The 17,744-nt window shown below is 43.1% G+C and overlaps 2 protein-coding genes across 2 annotated transcripts; both read right to left on the bottom strand.

Annotated features, from left to right (window-relative positions):
- Positions 1–113: 113 nt before the first annotated feature.
- Positions 114–9,096, bottom strand: wasf2 (WASP family member 2). The gene is made up of 9 exons (XM_085262710.1): positions 8,953–9,096; positions 7,699–7,864; positions 7,348–7,482; positions 7,057–7,210; positions 5,800–5,917; positions 5,536–5,657; positions 4,386–4,541; positions 3,621–4,090; positions 114–1,548 (listed from the first exon to the last, which is right to left on the bottom strand). Exons 2-9 carry the CDS (start codon positions 7,829–7,831, stop codon positions 1,388–1,390), a joined length of 1,449 nt encoding a protein of 482 aa, XP_085118836.1. The 5' UTR covers positions 7,832–7,864; positions 8,953–9,096; the 3' UTR covers positions 114–1,387.
- A 1,438-nt stretch (positions 9,097–10,534) lies between these two features.
- On the bottom strand, positions 10,535–17,252 carry LOC146549396 (putative methyltransferase-like protein 24). The gene is made up of 5 exons (XM_085263250.1): positions 16,715–17,252; positions 15,736–15,834; positions 14,036–14,172; positions 13,601–13,868; positions 10,535–11,623 (listed from the first exon to the last, which is right to left on the bottom strand). Exons 1-5 carry the CDS (start codon positions 17,036–17,038, stop codon positions 11,318–11,320), a joined length of 1,134 nt encoding a protein of 377 aa, XP_085119376.1. The 5' UTR covers positions 17,039–17,252; the 3' UTR covers positions 10,535–11,317.
- Positions 17,253–17,744: the final 492 nt, after the last annotated feature.

Genomic DNA, 17,744 nt, shown 5'->3' with positions numbered 1-17,744 from the left:
CATAAAGAGGATGAGTCACTGGAAGCCTGAGCAGAGCTTTTTTTTCCCCTCCTTCAAGGTTTAACCTCTCACTTAAGACATCATAGCACACACACCAAACACTGAACAGTCAGTGAAATTCACTCTCTTTATTGAACGAACTAATCATTTGGAAATTTAAGGCAGGAGAAGCAGATCTTTGGCTAAGCATGCCGTGTCATGGTGCATTAACACAGACAGACTTAAAAGAAAAGGCACTTAAAAAAAAAAAAAGTGGTCCACATTAAACAGTCAGTTCATTGGACTCATCATCATAGTTTTGGAGAAAGCTGACAGGAACCTGTATTGCTAACCAAATTAAGGCACAGACACTGAAATTCAGTATAAAAAGGCACTGTGATTAAAGCAACAAATTCTAGTTGATCCCCAGAAAATCTCAGAATACAATTGCAGGAAGAAAAACATAAGAAAAGTAAAATACATTAGCTAAAAAAATAACATTAAAAATAAAAATCAAGTTATTAATGTTAATTTCTGCATATGTTAAGTATGGCAAACTTATCCAACACTCCTGGTGTCTGACATCAGCCAATACCTCTCTCCTTATCTCACTGAATAATTAATTACTGAGTTTGTTTATGAGCTACAACCACAAGACAAAGGTTCTCATGAAACCACTTAAAAAAAACAAAGAAAAAGTGAGAAGACAAAATACAAAATGTAATAAAAACTGTGCTTTGGGATTTAAAGTGATTGAATTAATAATCCATAGATATAAACTTTACATCCGTATCACATAATCTATGAAGAAGCTTGTCTTTCCATCGATACATATAACTACTGTGAACTGAAGCTGTTGCACGTGTGTGTGTGCTTGTGTTCGATTTTACTCTCTATTATCTGTTGCCATAATGCACCACAGCCACTAAAAACCAGGCTTTAAGCCCTCAGCAAAGGATACCTGACTGTAACAGACACGCAGAGAGAGGCGGAGGTGATGCATTTAGGCACGCGCTCAGGAGAGACGTGCCTCACATCACATAGCGCTCTTGCATCAATAACAGCCGTGTGTCATCCAATGAGAATTAATGGCAAACTAGGACAAAACCAGACACGCTCGCTCCATTTATAATTCTGACATAAATTATTTTGAATATATACGTGACCGGATCGAGGAATGTGATTTGAAATTGGTCACAAGCAAATACAACATGCACACGTCCTCTCAAAGTGACCAGCTTTCACACAAAAAATACACAGACCTCTGTGCTGTTTGTACTTGAAGGCTGGAATCTGAATGGGAATGCACAGGTGTTTTCTAAGACTGAGGAAGAAAACAAACAAACAACCACACACACACAGACAGACACAAACACGCACACGGTAGTGAGAGGAAAAAGGATGGCGATCAATCGGACCAGTCATCGTCCTCTCCGAACTCGGAGGAGTCGTCCTCGCTGTCGCTGCACTCCACGGCGATACGGCGCGACAGGATGGCGGCCACATCGTTGCCGAAGTGATCCCTCTTCTCCTGCTCCCGCTGTTCCTCCACCTTCCGCAGGTTGAAACCTGAAAGCGTGTTAAACGGTTTAAAGGCGTGTTCAACATCTGAGTAATCTTTATCCAGCTTAACTCTGTCATTATTTAGGTCATTCATAGAAAAACGCTGTCATCACTGACTATCAGGGTAATCAGGGAGCTGGCAGATAGTAGTCACAAATCATGTATGGCACTTGAAGGAAAGAGTCCACATACTCAATACTTAAAATGCAGTTTTTAAGTATTTAATATCATTCGAGACCAGCACACATTGTCTTTTTAAAAGCTGAACGTGTTACCTAAGGTCCTTGACTTAATTAATTACAGCTCAGTGGCATAATTCATTTCCTCCTCTGCCCTCTTCCCTGCTGTACTGATACAGAGACATACTGTTTCCAGATAATGGTTTGAGGCGAGTGGGAGTTGACTGCAGCGTTAAAGTCTACAACAAATCAACTAGTTTAAGATAAACAGCTCATAAAGCTCAACAATAACACATGATTAGCATATCATTTTGTATGTATCACAGGATGATGAGAACCGTATGGTTGTGAAGAGGGAGTATCAGTTTGACTGCAGAGCTGGAGGAGTCAAGGACATCACACTTATTTATGTAAGCCGCAACATGTTGTGGAGAAAATACTCACTGCCGAGTGGAGAAAACAAAAAACAAACCCAAAAAAAACCCAAACAAACCATTCAGGGTTTTGAAGGACTTTTCTTGTCAGCAGCCTTGATTCAAATTAATGGTTAAAACGCTCAAAATAGCCACTTTATTCACCTGCTGTTAATGTAAATGTCTCATTAGCCAATCACATGACCGTAACCAAAAAACATTTACGTGGCACAGCTGTTGATGCCAGAGTACTTCAGAAACTGCTGATCTACTGGGATTTCCCCAAACAACCATCTCTAGGGCTTAAAACACTGAAGAAATGTTTCCTGGTCTGAGTTTTGATTTCCGACTTTGGGCCCGTAATTACCAGCCGATCGTTATTCAGCACAGTCTAGCCAAGTACTGTTGCTGACCATGTCCATGTTCATGACCAGAGTGTAACACATCATGTCACAAAGCTCAAATCATCTCAAACTGGCTTCTTGAACATGAGTTCACGGTTTGTAGGTCCCCGTTTTTTTGTTTTTTTTTTATGCATGCCACTTTGTTTATACTCCTGCTCAAACGTATCACACTGTTTCACTCACTGACAGCTGGGAGTAAAAATGTGTCAAAAAACAGCGGCAGGCAGCAGGGACCAAATTAAGTAGTAAACATTGCAGGATTCAAATTTTTTTTTCTCCAATCTGCTTTGTAAATGTTTCGCAAGTAAGGGAATGCACAGACAAAGTAAATGGTGACATGTCAGTGTGCACAAACGCAGAGCATATATCTTCTTTACTCTTTGGTAGTTCAAGTATTGTGTTAGTGCTTAAATCTTTATCTGAGAAACTAGCACTGATAATCACGTTTTAGAACAATAGTGGTGTTAAAAGAAAAGGGTGTGCATATCTCACTGCTAGATGTCAGTGGATTGCAGTCAACTGATATCTATTTTCTCACATTTCCCAATTCAAGTGCATGAATTAAGCTACGGTGGCTGTTGTAGGACAAAAACAACAACTCTGGAGTGTTTTGTTCAGAGGGAAGGTGTGCTTTTTAAGACTCTTTAACCATGTCAGCTGTTTGAAGATGAGAGGGCTGCATGTCTAATCTCCTGCCAAGAAGTAATTTTGAAAATACCAGGAATAAATAAGCATGTTTTTGCACTTTTTCCTGATTTACAGCCCTGACTTCAATTTAGGAGATGAGGCCTGATGTGAGGAGGAACAGATGATGCTTTATTTAGATGCCACTGCTGTTGTCTCTTCATGTTTTCATTACTTTGGTGAAGGGGCCCTGTTCTCCCGTGATAAAAGATAAGTCTGATCTTTTATATCTTGATTCTGACACAAATTAAAGTTTGCGACACAAGAACGCCTACAAGTTAATTCTTCATGGTTCGTTATATATGTATGTTTGCTATGTGTTGCATGTTTTATTTGTTTCCCATGTTTGACACTTTGGTCCGGCCCATGAGGCCCGAGGTGTTCCTGCGGTGCTTTACCTTGTCGGATGGCCTGCAGCAGGTCACTGCGAGCGTCACTGACGGGCTCTGGCTGAGGTTTGGGAGCAGAACAGGCTGTTACCCCGCCAGAAGGTGGCGGACGAGGAGCAGAACTTTCGAAAGGTGGTGGAGGAGGACCGGGGGGAGGCGGTGGAGGAGGTGGTGGCGGTGGACCCCCGCCTGCAGGCATAGGTGGTGGAGGAGGGATGGCGGACATAGATGGGGGAGGAGGGGGAGCAGGTGGAGCGGAAGAGGAGAAGAAGGGAGGGGGAGAAGGTGGGGTGTCAAAGCCAGAGGGAGGTGGGGGAATCCCAAAACCAGAAGGTGGAGGAGGGGGAGGAGGTGCAGGGGGAGGAGAGAGACTTGGGCGGGAGTTGTTCGGGGAAGAAGCATTGGGGGGAGCTGGGGGAGGGTGGCTTGGACTCAGCATGCTGACACGCTTCTGGGTGGGTGCTCCATCGTTACCATACCTGTAAGTGATGGAGAGGAAGTTGGAGGTATAAAGGATAATATAAACGGCATAATGGAGCCTTCACTTCCCTCCATTAACCTGCAATTTGTGTGCAGCTGCTTCCAGAGCAGCTCCTATTCATTAAAGAATCACAAAGTCAAAGACTATAATCCGTTTAGCTTCAGCTCAGAAGGCGCGTATAGGATTTCAGTGTAGCTGTACGTGTGGCTGTACTTTCACTACATGTTTGCACGGGTGGTGGTGCAATGTGTGGAGCATGTGTGGGCCGGTATGTATGATGTTACAGTACTTACGCCATGTCCGGAGGCGGAGGAGGCAATTCATCGGGACCGGGAGGAGGAGGAGGCGAGCCAGGATCATAAGCATAGGAGTTTGTGCTAAGCTCAAGGCTTTCAGAGTTGAAGCCCTCCCCAGATCCAATACTTCCATTCAGGCCCTCACAAGAATTCCTTATAAGAAATGAGACATCGCTGTGAGCCCAAAAATAAACCAGACCACAAGTAACAAATAATAAGAAACACGGACGTGACTAGCATTTTGTGCTCAGGCCGCATCTGTTTATGCGCATTTATAACAATTTCATAGACGTGCCAAACGCATTTTAAAGCAGCAGAAACAGATTGTTACACAAAGTGTTGAGAGAGAATAGCTTGTTCTTCACCTATACAGCTTGTCAGGAAATCGGACTTTTTCTCCTTATCAGGCCTGCTGTCAGGCTGATGAAACACTGCAGGAGCTGAATCAGCAAAACTTCCCATTTTGGTAAAAAGAATATAATCCAAAACGAGGAATTTAGGACTCTTTGATGTTATTATAATGGGTACTATTAACTAATTTGTGCACATATATCTGTTGTATTCATTCTTTTAATTATAATATATATTAAAATTAAAAAACAAACATATATACACATATGCGCGCACACACACACACACCCACACACACACACACACATATATATATATATAAAAGTATGCAACAGTATTAGTACCATCAAGAACAGGGCCCAGTGTGACTCACACATTTGTTTACTGCAATTTTCCAATGACGGCCAGCTCTACACCCAACCCCCCGAGAACATTTTCTGACAGGACATACCATCCAAACCACTGTGTACAGATCCAGTGATAAAAGGGGAAAGAATGAGCAAAATAATGTCTCATCTGTTATTTTACTTTGTAAAGAGAAACAATAGATTTTTATTGTATTAATTAAATGATTTATAAGATGCTTGAAATCCACATTAAAGCCTACTGGGTATGTCAGGGCTCAGAGCCACTGCAGCCTTGTGGATGACGCTGGATGAAAATGATTGATGTTTTGTGATGGACTATTGTGAAGATATTATTTTACTATAATTCGACTTTGATGGTTTTTGTTCTTTTGATTCCTGGTCAGTGTTAATGACTGATAAACAAAAAGGAGGCATCTCAGAAAACTTACATCAAGTCAGACTTTGGTACAACAAACTCCTCTCCCATCTTACGCCGTTCCCATTCATCCTTTCTGGTCTTGATCTTTCGAGGATTGAGGGTCCGTTGGTTCAGATGGTCTTTCTTTTCCTTCTGCTCATTAAGGAGACGGTTTAAAAAGTGCAAGATTAGCACTGGATTCGAACATTTTCATGTGATGTGACTAATTGTAGATTGCTTTTACTTGTGTAATGACTCATGTCTTTGTGCGTATGAGGGTGTTTAGGAGTCTCACTCTGTGCTTGCGTTTCTCCTTCATGATGTCCTTGGTGTCCTGCAGCATCTTCTCCTTCCACAGGTCAAAGAAGTAGGAGGAATCGGTGTAAAACTTTAGGGCCTCCTTCCCGTCGTCTCTGTAGACAACAATTTACAGACATTAATAATTATTTCTAGGTATCAGTTGCACAATGTGCCATCTTACAAGTATGAAAAAAAAAACAGTGTTAGTTAAAAGATGGTTATCTGGCATGTGTGTTAGTCTTAAGACGCCAGTAAACTTCCCTTTTTAAAAGAAAACTTCACTAAAAATACATTAATGTCTTTAGTCACATCCAGATCACACCGCACGGATAAATCATTGTCCGTAAAGAATGATCCGAGTCAAATTATCACCACATTTACATTCAAACCAGGAACAGCTCTACACATTACATTTAACATTGCCTTCTGATTATTCACACTTCAGATGACATATCGTGCCTTGTAAATGATCTACACTCACAGATATCTTAGCTTGTGACTAAAGACGCTTTACATGCATCCATCCGTCCCTTTTTCCCCCCACTTATCTAGGCTGGAGCCTATCCCAACTACTACACAGCAAAAGGCAGTGTACACCCTGGACAGGTTGCCAATCAGGGCTCCCGCAGAGAGACAACGATTCACAGTCACATTCACACCCACAGTTGATTCGTAATCAACAATTAACATGAAATGCATGTCTTTTGACTGTGGGAGGAAGCCGGAGCAGCTGGAGAGAACCCAGGCAATGGTGCTAACCACGACACCGCCATACTGCCCTCTGGGGTTATTTCCCACAGAATATCTTTCCACAATCAATTGATTGGTGGGTTATTTAACAGCAAAAGCAACAAGTGTGGCTTGTCAAACAGCTGCCAGAATTAAAACCCCAAAACTGCCTGGACTTAAAGAGGTTACACACTAAAAACAAAACAACAGGGAAAACTATGGCGTCGACACCATAATTCTCTAGGATTTTGTAACGGCGTACTATGCGTTTTCTAGTGTAAAACTGCCATTCGTGTTAGACTGAGCCTCCTTAAATCAAACCTAATACTGCCCAGACACCTCCGAGACCCTCTCCTTGATAAGAAGCACATGTAACAGGGGTAAGCTTAAATAATGCACATTACAAGAATCTCCCATGCATGTGTGTTTCCATATGGGCACATGTGCTTGCACGTGTTCTTGTTATTCACTGCTGGAGCTGCTGCAGTGGGTAAATATGAGCTTGGCCTGTGCAGCATCTTACCGGTATACGCTGAGCTGGTTGAGCGGTGGAGGTGGATCGCAGTACGTGTAAGTGTCTTGTACAGGCATTGGCAGAGATGGCCTGGTGAAGAGCTGCTGGTCCTGGGTCAGACTGCTTTTAAAAGCCTTCTTTGCAGTGATTCCATGCAAAGAAACTGAGAGAAACAGACCGGCAATGTTTTAAACATGTATTGTGTTCATTAGATTCTCTGCAAAGGAGGTTTCAAACCAATACTCTACACTGATACCAGTATAAGTAGTAACGTTAACAGTAAAATGTGCAAGTACATACCCTCCTCTTCTTTGGGGTCCAGCTGGGTGACTTTAACCTGCAGGCGATCCACTCTTTCTCCAAGCGAGCTCACCCTGCCGGCAAATTCTCCAGCCTGAACAAACAGCTCCCCGAACACGTCCTCTGCATATTTGCCTGCACGCGTGCACACACACACACACACACACACGTTTCTCACTTGCACCAATTAAAGGATTTATCTCACGCATGCATAGCCAATGAAAATTCACATCTACATAAAAATGCATTAACTTTTTTTTTTAAAACAATAAAGATCCATGTAATACATATTCATAACTGCTCATTAACCATTCATACACACACTGACACCAGAGCATAACAGAAGCTTACTGAGGCTGCCGAGCTGGCGGATGATGTTAGCCAGGCTTATGTTGGTGACACATTCCAGCTCACTGCGGATGTTAGAAGGAATGGGATGGCGACAAATATGCCGCGGCTCTATATTCCTCGTCACCAGAGGCATGGTGGGGTGTGCTGGGGGTAGGGCAGCCCAACCCTGTTGGAAAAGGAGAGGTAGGTCAGGGGAGTGAAAAACATATAAATGTAATCAAATTAATATTCAATTTTACTATACTTTTGCACCCAATGAGCACCTATTTTCATTATGACACGACTGTGAACTGGTCCTAAATAAGTCACATGAGACAGACGCCTACAAAAATACACTGACCCAGACAGAGCTAAAGCAGAAGCAAAACTATGCCTTCGCTCCACCCATCGAGCATGCACCACCCACCCGGTTTAGAGTGGACAAATCTAAAATGTCCAAAATAGCAAAGAGCAGAACTAGGTGGATTTGTGATTTCCGCACTGCTTAGAGCAGTGGAAACACATCACGTTATTTTAAACAGATTAGTCAGGGCAGCCGTGTGAGCTCACGCAGTGCAGTAACTCCACAGTGTCCAGACTGAATAAGATAAGCAAACGACAGTTCCTATTAAGGGGTCAGAGATTTGCAGTGACTGCAGACTCTCCCTGCTTTCAACACAGTGCGGCCTTGATTTTGGTTTACTCTCTAAGTACACCCTGTTTTGACTGCTGTTGCCCATTGCAGCTGCCTAATTACAAGTTTTTTCCTGTTGGTGGTGAATCATGGCATAAATGTTACTGTGTGTAGAAAAGGAAAGAAAAAGAAAGCGGGAAAAATGGAGGGTCGCTACCTTCGTACCTCGGGATGTGTATATTATTACCAAGCTACCTGGAGGATTTAGTGATTAATCATGAATGAAGGAATGCGTCCATTTCAGGCTTAGAGGCTTGTTCGTCACTGACAGGTCGCCCACTCTGCCTTTGACAAAGTGCTATTAGCTAGCTTTACTGCACTTTCCCCCCCAACTTTACACCGAGCTCCTAACTTTCTCTGACGTGAGTAAATACGTGGTAAAAAAAAAAATAAAAGACGGGTTACACTTTTTTTGCGCCACTAACTTAACTTAAATGGAATAAATGTAACTTGGGATCTCGGCCTTCTCAGAGCAGGAAGTAACTTCTAGGCGTCTCTTATATCGAAGGAAAAGCCAAACAAACGTACATTTACGCCACTCGCTTAAACAAAACAACACACAACAAAGACATTTCACTTACCGTCAAACCTGGTAACCTTAGGCGTCTCTTTATACAGCCCTACAATTGTTATTGTCTCAAGTTTTTCTTAAGAAATGTTGTTCGGTACTGTATGCGGGACCGAGCTAAACAGATCGCCCAAGTCCCGGGGTTGCGAACTTCTGATTGGTCGAGCGGCGGAGTTCTTTGAAGCTGATTGGCTGCTGGGCCTGTCACCTGCTATAACCGAGAACAGGATGTGGAAATTGCAACGTAAAAAGCGCAACTCCACCCAAACTAGTGGCAAACATCTGTCCGCAATTTACGTAAGAGAGGGTGGAGGCAGCGGCACATTCCAACGTGCGCTCAAGCGAGTTGGAACGCGTCCGAGGAATGACTGGCATTAGCTTCCATGGATAAAATGTGCTGTGGAGAAAAGCTCATACCGACAAGCAGGTTGTCCAGTAAGCCTCGGTGAGTGTTAAGTGCCTGCTTAACCTCAGCTCAGCCCGAGCAAACTGCAGAGCTTTAAGTTAGCGTGCATCCAGGGAAGACTCAATCACATAGAAGTTGGCGTCACGCCTGTGAATATGTGGTGAATACATTTGAGACAATGTGGTTATTTTAATGTTGCGATGGGCTTCATCTTGCGGTATAGTGCTCACATTTGTTTTGGCATATAAAGTTAACACTGTTACACCCAGCTTCTTTTGTTTTCCTTCATAGATCAAGTGTCCATACAATGTGGTTGGAGGAAATAGACTATCAAAGTAATTTAATTGTTGCACGCTTGTAGACTTTTTTTTCTTTTTACTTTTTTGTGCTGTTTCCCACTATCAAGTCCATGTAAATACCGCACGTAGGTTGATGTGTGCTTCTCTCAAATTATTAAACACAACCTTAGAATACACTCATAAAGACATTAAACCTTGTCATTTGTAAACAACCACAGATTCCAAGATCATCAGTACAAACAATTATATGTGAGTACAAGTTATTGAGATGTGTCACCACTTTGCCAAGGCCTGGAAGAAGCCCCGAACTGTCACCCTCAGTGACAGGACACTGGTTAGGATGTTCAGGAATAATCCAAGAACCACCGAGGCTCAAGCCTACTGCGATCTGGAAACTGCAGAAACACCAGTGTCACTGTCCACAGTGAAGCATCACCATGGACTGAGAAGGTGCTTACCAAGAAAGAAGCCCCTGCTCCAAAATCTTCAAGCTCAACTTAAATTTCCAACTGCCCACATGGACAAACCAAATACCTTCAGAAGAAAGGTTTGATGGTTAAGATGGTCAATGGACAAGATGAAGTTTAAGCTATTTGGTAAAGTTGTAAAGAGTAAAGTTGAGGCTCTCAAACCAAACAACACTGTACTTGTACCAGCGGTTACGGATGATGGTGGCAGCGTCATGCTTCGGGCTGTTTGTTGCCAGTGGTACCATCAAATTCTTCAACTTCACCTCAAATCAACAGCTAAACGGTTGAAACGTGGACAATATTGGATGTCTCAACAGGAAAAATCATATCAAACACATAACGGTTTTTGGAATGGATAAAGCTATAATAAATATAGGAAAATATGGGTGAATATATAAAACAAATTGTGAGATAATTCTTTTTAATTCAATTCAGTTTTATTTATATTGTGCAACATTGAAACAACAGTTGCCTCAAGGTGTTTATCTTCCACAGGACACAAATTATAGGTGCTCTGACACACCTGACCCATTGCATTACAACCAGTCACTAACAGAGTAACCCTTATTTGGAATTTAATGTGGTGTAAATTCAGGTTTTAAACTGCAACTTGATTGTTTTCCTCTAATACATCATCACAGTATACACACCCAGTTTACGATAAAAGCTCTTCTTCGATGTAAAATTTTATTGCACGTATAAGTAATTAAGGCTTACAGTGATGTACTCAAAGAAGTTAACCTGTTGGATCAGACTCGGGTCAAAGGGTTGCATTTTGGGATTCATTGGTAAAAACAAAACAAAACACAGCTTTATGGTACAACTGTAAAATAAAGAATAGCCTGTCAGACAGTTGTTTTGCATTCAGAAATAGTTGGAACATATATACGTCCTTTGTGACACAGTACAGTCTATATGAGTTGAAAATAGTTGTTATTATTTGGCCTCTAACTTGGTTAAAACAACAAGCCCTTCTTCTTCTCAGTATTTGGATACAAGAAAATGCTGTTTTAAACATAAATACAGTTTCCATTTCAGAGTTGGCTGTACCCTTTAGCTGCAGATTTCTTCATGTCCACTAGAGGGAGTTGTCATGTGAAGAACTGTGTATGCCTGAAATCCCAGGAAAAACAGGAAACTTCACTAGCTGCTTCCCCCTCTTTGGATAATGTGTGCGCAGCTTCATCCAGCAGTGTGTGAGTCTCAGTGTCGTGTGTTTACCCAGCTGAGTGTGTAGGAGCTGTGAGCATTTGCTACTGTCTGTTTAAGGACACTGTGACCCTCTCCTGCAGAGCTGTGAACCAGCTTGAGTCCACAAGCTTGAAGACCTTGAAGGACACTGAACCAATAGCGGAGCACTTCCTCATCCCTTCCGCCCACCTCAAACCCTGCCCACTGCAGGTGCACCTTAGCAACAAGATGGTGGACATTCTGTAGAGTTCCTGCCTCGATCCAATTCTGAAAAACGCGCCACTCGCCGCTTAGCAGGTCAGCATACAGGAAGTGAACCTAAGGAGAAGAAAGAACAGAGGAAAGTACGGCTCTGGTCTAGCACCTCCCCACCCTCCCAAGCACATAGGAAGCCTAAGTTAGCAAAACACCAGATACAGAACAAAGCAGGCTTTTAGCAACAACAGAAAAGACACTGATTAAGTCAGGAACAGAATTTCCTGTCAGCATGCAAAAGCACTGTAAAAAAAAAAACGGCTTTATCAGCTGATCTGAATTGGGATGGTACTGAAATCAGCTCAGCTTTACTAAGAACAATTCCCAGCACCGTCTATATGTTTAATGATAGTTTATTAGGATATATTCATGCTATGAGGGGGGCTGTGGCTCAGCAGATAGAACAGGTCTTCTGCCAATCCCTGCATCCCCTAGTCTGTATGTCAAACTGAACCCAGAGTTTCGCCCGATGCATCCGTTGGAGTGTGAACATATATGTGAATGGGTGACCAGGCTTGTAATGAGAAAGTGTTCTGAATGTTCAAAATATCAGTTCATTTACCATATTACTACTTTCCATAGTGGCCCTGCTGCTTTGTAATCATACAATCATATACAGTCAAATATTGATTAATAGAATTATTAGCTGCAGTTCTTGGAGAAATCGCTTGCAGCTCACTTGCAACTGTTGAAAATACATCCTTACAAGCTAAAAAGTCACAAAATAGAACAATACGTAAAATGTTGAGTCTGTTGCCCTCCCCGTTTAGCATGCAGCAGAAATTAGTACTAGGAATTTTAGCCCACTCTTCTTTGAAGAGTAGTTTTAATTCAGTCACATTGGAGGGGTTTGTAGTTCTTAAGATGCTGTTCCGGGTTCTTTTGTGACCTCCTGGATGAGTCGTTGATGCGCTCTTGGGGTAATTTTGGTAGACCGGCCAATCCTAGGAAGGTTCATCACTGCTCCAAGTTTTCTCCATTTGTGAATAATGACTCTCATCATGGTTCACTGGAGACCCAAAACTTTAGAAATGGCTTTGATATGCGTCAATGACTTTGTTTCACAGTTGCTTCCTTAGATTGTGAAGTGAACGTGTCATGTTCACTTCACTTTGTTAGACAGGCCGTATTTAAGTGATTTTTTTGATTCAACGGGTCTGAGTGTAATCAGAACTGAGTGTGACGAGTAAAATTGAACTCAGCTTTCACAAAAAATCTGGTTAATCACAGTAGATTTAATTAACAGCACTGTCGGTCATAAATGTCGGAACAACTGAGCCACACAGGTTTAAAAGCTGGCAATGGCAGCCACTTGTGTAGTCTGCGTCATGGGCTCTACATACTTGAACCAAATTTGGATCAAACTGGAGGCAATCAGGCACTGAAGCAGTCAGAATTGATTTGCTTGTCCAATCAGAGGGAAACAATACATGAAACCTCTAATTAAACACATGAGCAGTGTCCTGAGTTGTCCAAACATCTTGTGCACCACGTTTGGTTATTTTTGGATGAAATCTGAATAACAGAAAGTCAAAAGTGTTAACAAATGCAACAAATGTGCACGGTCTGTATCAATCTCCTCTGCGTCATCCACTGAATCCAGACAGCTGTGTTCGAATTTTCCTTGTCCATCTAACAGCGAGAAAGTTTAGCCCCCCCCCCAAAATTTAACCCACTCATTTGATCATTTCTCCACCTATGGTGGCGCTATTGCTTACATGAAGCTATTGTATATTTTAATTCCATGCTGTGGCACTAAGTAGTTATAGATGAACGTATTGGACTGCTTGCTATTCTGTCACCCCGCATATAATCAAACTCCAGGTATGCAGTTCCCTCTTGTGGCTGCAGGAAGCAATTGGGTGATTCATTCACTTAAACTGTTGCCATGGTAGCCAGAGATGGCGCAGAGCCCTGTTGCTATGGGAACATCTGAGTAAAAGAGCTTTCAGGGTATGTTGGGGTGAAAAGACTCTAAGGTATGTTTGTTTGGCACTGTTTCTCTACATTTCAGTGTGTGTGCATGCGTGCGTGTCTTACTGTGTGATGTCCCAGAGCTGCCATGATGTCTGCCAGTGTTTGAGAAACACCACCCGGGTTTCCTCTCCTCTTGTGCGCGCGCTTCTTTGGAGCTCGCCACTCAAGCCACATCTTGTGCTGGCTGACCACGCCTCCATTGCCATGGTTACTAGCCAAACTGTTGCCAAGGTGACCACCAGATGCATTAGAGTTGCTGGGATCAAAACAGTGTATTTCACATCCCAGCCCCGACACAGTCTTCAGAAAGTCTGCATCTCCCCCATCCATGCTACAGAGACAAAGACAGACATACAAAGACAGGAAGGAAGGCAAAGGCCGTTTGAACATTATTGCATGCATGATTAAATATGCATTGCATTGTTTATTCCAACTGAACCGGTGATAAGAATGCATAGCAGCACGTGCATTGACATAAGGCTCAGACAAGTGGCACACCTGAAGGAATATGCGACACACGTTTTGTGTGTAGCTGGAAGGAGCCAGTCCTCAGCACACAGCAGCCAATGGGCTGGCGCTGCAGGGCTCTGTGCTGGCTGAGCCTGCCCTGGAGATAAAACCTTGGAGCAGTTCATCTGGGGACAGACAAGAGGAAAGAGTCACATAAGACGGGCTGGATGGAGGTCTGGAAACAGCGCGACACAGAATTAGCATTCAAATGAGAAGAGGGGAAGCTAAGGAAGGAGAAGTTGTTCAGAAAAGTGGCCAGAATTGTGTAATTTGTGAGAACATTGCAGAGTCATGGCTCGAAATAACTTTGAATAAAACAGAATTGTTTAACGATAAACTCATAATTTGATAGCGGCTGTTTAAAAAGGCCACACGTGGACTGTTTCTGTTTCTGTTTCTGCTTTTGTCTTGTTTTCTGTCACATATGCTGCTCCTGCTTTGTGCTCACATTAAGCACGGTGAAAGTTTCAAGTCATGCAGTCAGGGAAAGTTTAAGGTTTCAAACAGCTCTGTTGTAATGTCACCGACTGGCTATCCTTATACAGTCATCTCAAACACTGATGCCCCACCCACCTGCAATTCAAAACACTTTGTGAGGGGCAGCCAATCACAAGAAAGCTGGCTCTAAGTGAGACACAGAAGGTGAACTAACATGCTTCCCTGAGGTATAGTATGAAATACATAAGAATTCATTTAAGTCTGAGAATAAAAACATGGAGCATTATCAAGCCCCTTTAAATAATACCAAACTAAATCAGCACACTAGGAGCAGTTTTTTAAATTCTTCCATATATAACTTTCCTTCCCAGTTCTCCAGCACTTGGTGTTGCGTAAGTTTTGTCTCTTGTTTGGGAGTTTCCTGTCTGGAACAAAAAGTCCTTACTGGCTCCAGATATGGTAGATTTCTGCTGGCAGCATATTGACAGTGCCTGACTGATCATATTACTGCTATGTTAACCCCCCACACTCGACTGCAGTCAAAGAAGTGTAGTAGTCAAAAAAGTGAAGTTGCTTTTCTTTATTGATTTCTGTTAAGGCTTGGCAAGGTCTAACTCCTGGCTACAAAAATGTGAAGCCCCCACTGAGCTGGAGTGCAGCCTTCAGGGAGTGCGTTATTTATTGGACCAGTGGTTTCCAACCTAAGGGCTGGGACCTCTCCAAGGGGTCAGAAGATAACCCTGGGGGGGGGGGGGGGGGGGGGGGGGGGGGGGGGGGGTGTCATGAGACCAGATTTTTAAACAGACAGGAAAGATGAAGAAAGCCGTCTGCAAATAAAAACCTGATTTTTCTTCCTTGACTTTTCTCGTGAAATATAGCAGACACTTTTTAAAGGGTCACAAGCCAAAAGTTTGTGCATTCGACATTCGATGTGTATTACTGCACATACAAGTCCTTTATAACTTCAAGTTGTATTCATCCTGTTATTTCTCATTGCTTATCTGTAATCTTGTGAAATGTGTGTTATGTTGTAGGCTTACTATAGTCTCATTGTTCTACAGTCCCGTAAACGGTTAAAAAATTACCAGACTTCAGGTTGCGTTACATAAAGTAAATGATGTTAGGGAGTTTTGAAATCACTCTCAGACATTTCAAACCCTCTGATTATTTTTGCTCTTTCAGTTTCGGATAACTTTGTGAAGGAAACATTTTTCACTGCAGCATTTTGGATGGTGCTCTGCGCAGCCTACCTGTGGCCTTGTGATATATGAGATGATTCGATTGAGCTCTGCTGTGAAGGATGGCTCGCCTGCTGCCCACAGCTGCACTTCCAATGCTCTGGGTCCCACCTGGGAACATGCATGACATGTATATTTATATATACTCCAGCGCAAGGAATACCAACACATCCAAGAGAATTCTGAATGTGGTTAAATAATGTATAGGAATAGCAGTAAAGTGTGCGAGTGCCCAGGTAGGAGTGCAGAGGAGCCAGGTCACAGGCACTGACCTCCGTCCTGCTGGTATTTGCCTAAGGCGGTGTAACATACAAACACACGTTTGCACACACAACCCCACCATCACCATCAATCTGCACCCCACCTAACTCAGAATGAACCTTTTGGTCACCATGGCAACCTCTGTGGGGAGCGTGTGTGTGTGTGGGGGGGGGGGGGGGGGAGAGGTGATGATTCACTAGAATGAGTCAGAGTTTAGCCTTGGGCAGATAAAGAGACAGTGAGAGAAGAGCAGAGTGAAAGCGAGAGGGCGAGAGGAGTGAGAGGTGAAGAGGGGACAGATGCACCTACACACAAACACAGATGGAGGCTGTAGCACTCTGCAGCTGAAGGGCAAAGACAGAAAGACGGGAACAGCTGTCATCTCTCTCTGATGTGGGGTCAGCGCTGAGCTGCGCCCCCTGCCCTCACCTGTCCCATCATGCCTGTAATCATGCAGGGAGTCGTGCACAAACTGGCCCAGCATAATAAATGAACTGGATGAGGACGCCACAGCAGCAGCAGCAGGGTGGCAGTCCTGTTGAATCCCAGTGATCCCAGTATCTGTCTCCCACTTAGTTCATTTTTTAAATTATTTCTAAACTTCATTCATAAATTTAATATATTGGTAATTTAAGTTAAAATTAAAAATGCAAGTCATCCCAAAACATTTACACGTGTACTATAATAAAACATTCCACGCATAAACTTATTTCCCTACTTCTTTACGAACCTGGCGCGAGTGCATCTCGTTCTCGTCCTCGTACGCTCTTGCCCCCTCCCCCCTCCTCTGCCCGTCGTCCACCTCTGCCTCCTCCTCAGCCACACCGGGCGTCCCCCGATGCCGTGAGCTCCGCTTCGGTTGAATGCTGATAACGGAAAAGGCGACCCCTCCGTCCCGCTCCTCTAACCCCATCCACACCCGCGCGACTCCAGGTAAAAGTGACCCGACGACAAGGAGCTGGAGCGCGAGGAGAAACGGTGGGATTAAGAGGAGTAGTACTCCCGAGCGGAGGGAGACACCGCAGCGGCCCCTCCACGGCGCACAGGTCCGCATACCTCCACTTCCGCGACGGCTCCGGCGAACATCTCCGGCGCTGTGCCCTGTGATTTAACTTTTTTTTTTTTTTTTTACCCTTTTTTTCGGTTTTCCTGGAGGGCAGAGGAAAGTCCCAGCTGAGAACTCCCCTCCTCCACTTTCCTCCGCGACCTCCTCCTTCTCGTTATCCCCAGGGGAAAGTTGCTGATGACGAAGCGCATTCCTCGGTCAGCGTTGGCCTTATTGACACAGTGACCCCCGCTTTATTTAACCTATAAGTAACTAGGTTATAATTAACAGGCATGTAGGATTAAAGAAAAACACCATTTCGTTTTTATAATGGGCAAACAGGCCACCTCTACCGTAAAAATAAATGCTTTATTTATCAAAAAGATGACCAACTACTGATATTCTTCCACCATACCAGTGTGAGTCATATAAATTTATTATTAGGGTATTAAAAAATATTGAATAAATAAATAAAACTCCAGGCTGTCATATTTAAGATGCACAATCACTGCCTGTGGTCTGTACTTTTATTGAAGTTTGGAAAGTTTATACTAGAACTCTAAATGCTCATTTTGCTCCACATTAATGTCCTAGGCTACTTGGCATCAGAAATCTTCATATTCTATACATCTATTTATCACAAACCATACTTATCGGTGTGTTAACCCAGTTTTAAGTAATTTTAGGTTCTTTCTTGTATGCTGGAGTATAAATA

Source organism: Mchenga conophoros, linkage group LG22 (genome assembly GCF_057382185.1).
Source record: "Mchenga conophoros isolate Kocher_MC1m ecotype Shallow Benthic linkage group LG22, M_conophoros_male_GT1.1, whole genome shotgun sequence".
NCBI classification, from domain to species: domain Eukaryota; kingdom Metazoa; phylum Chordata; class Actinopteri; order Cichliformes; family Cichlidae; genus Mchenga; species Mchenga conophoros.
Note: the sequence above shows the minus strand (reverse complement) of the source record. Positions and strands in the feature narration are given on the sequence as shown.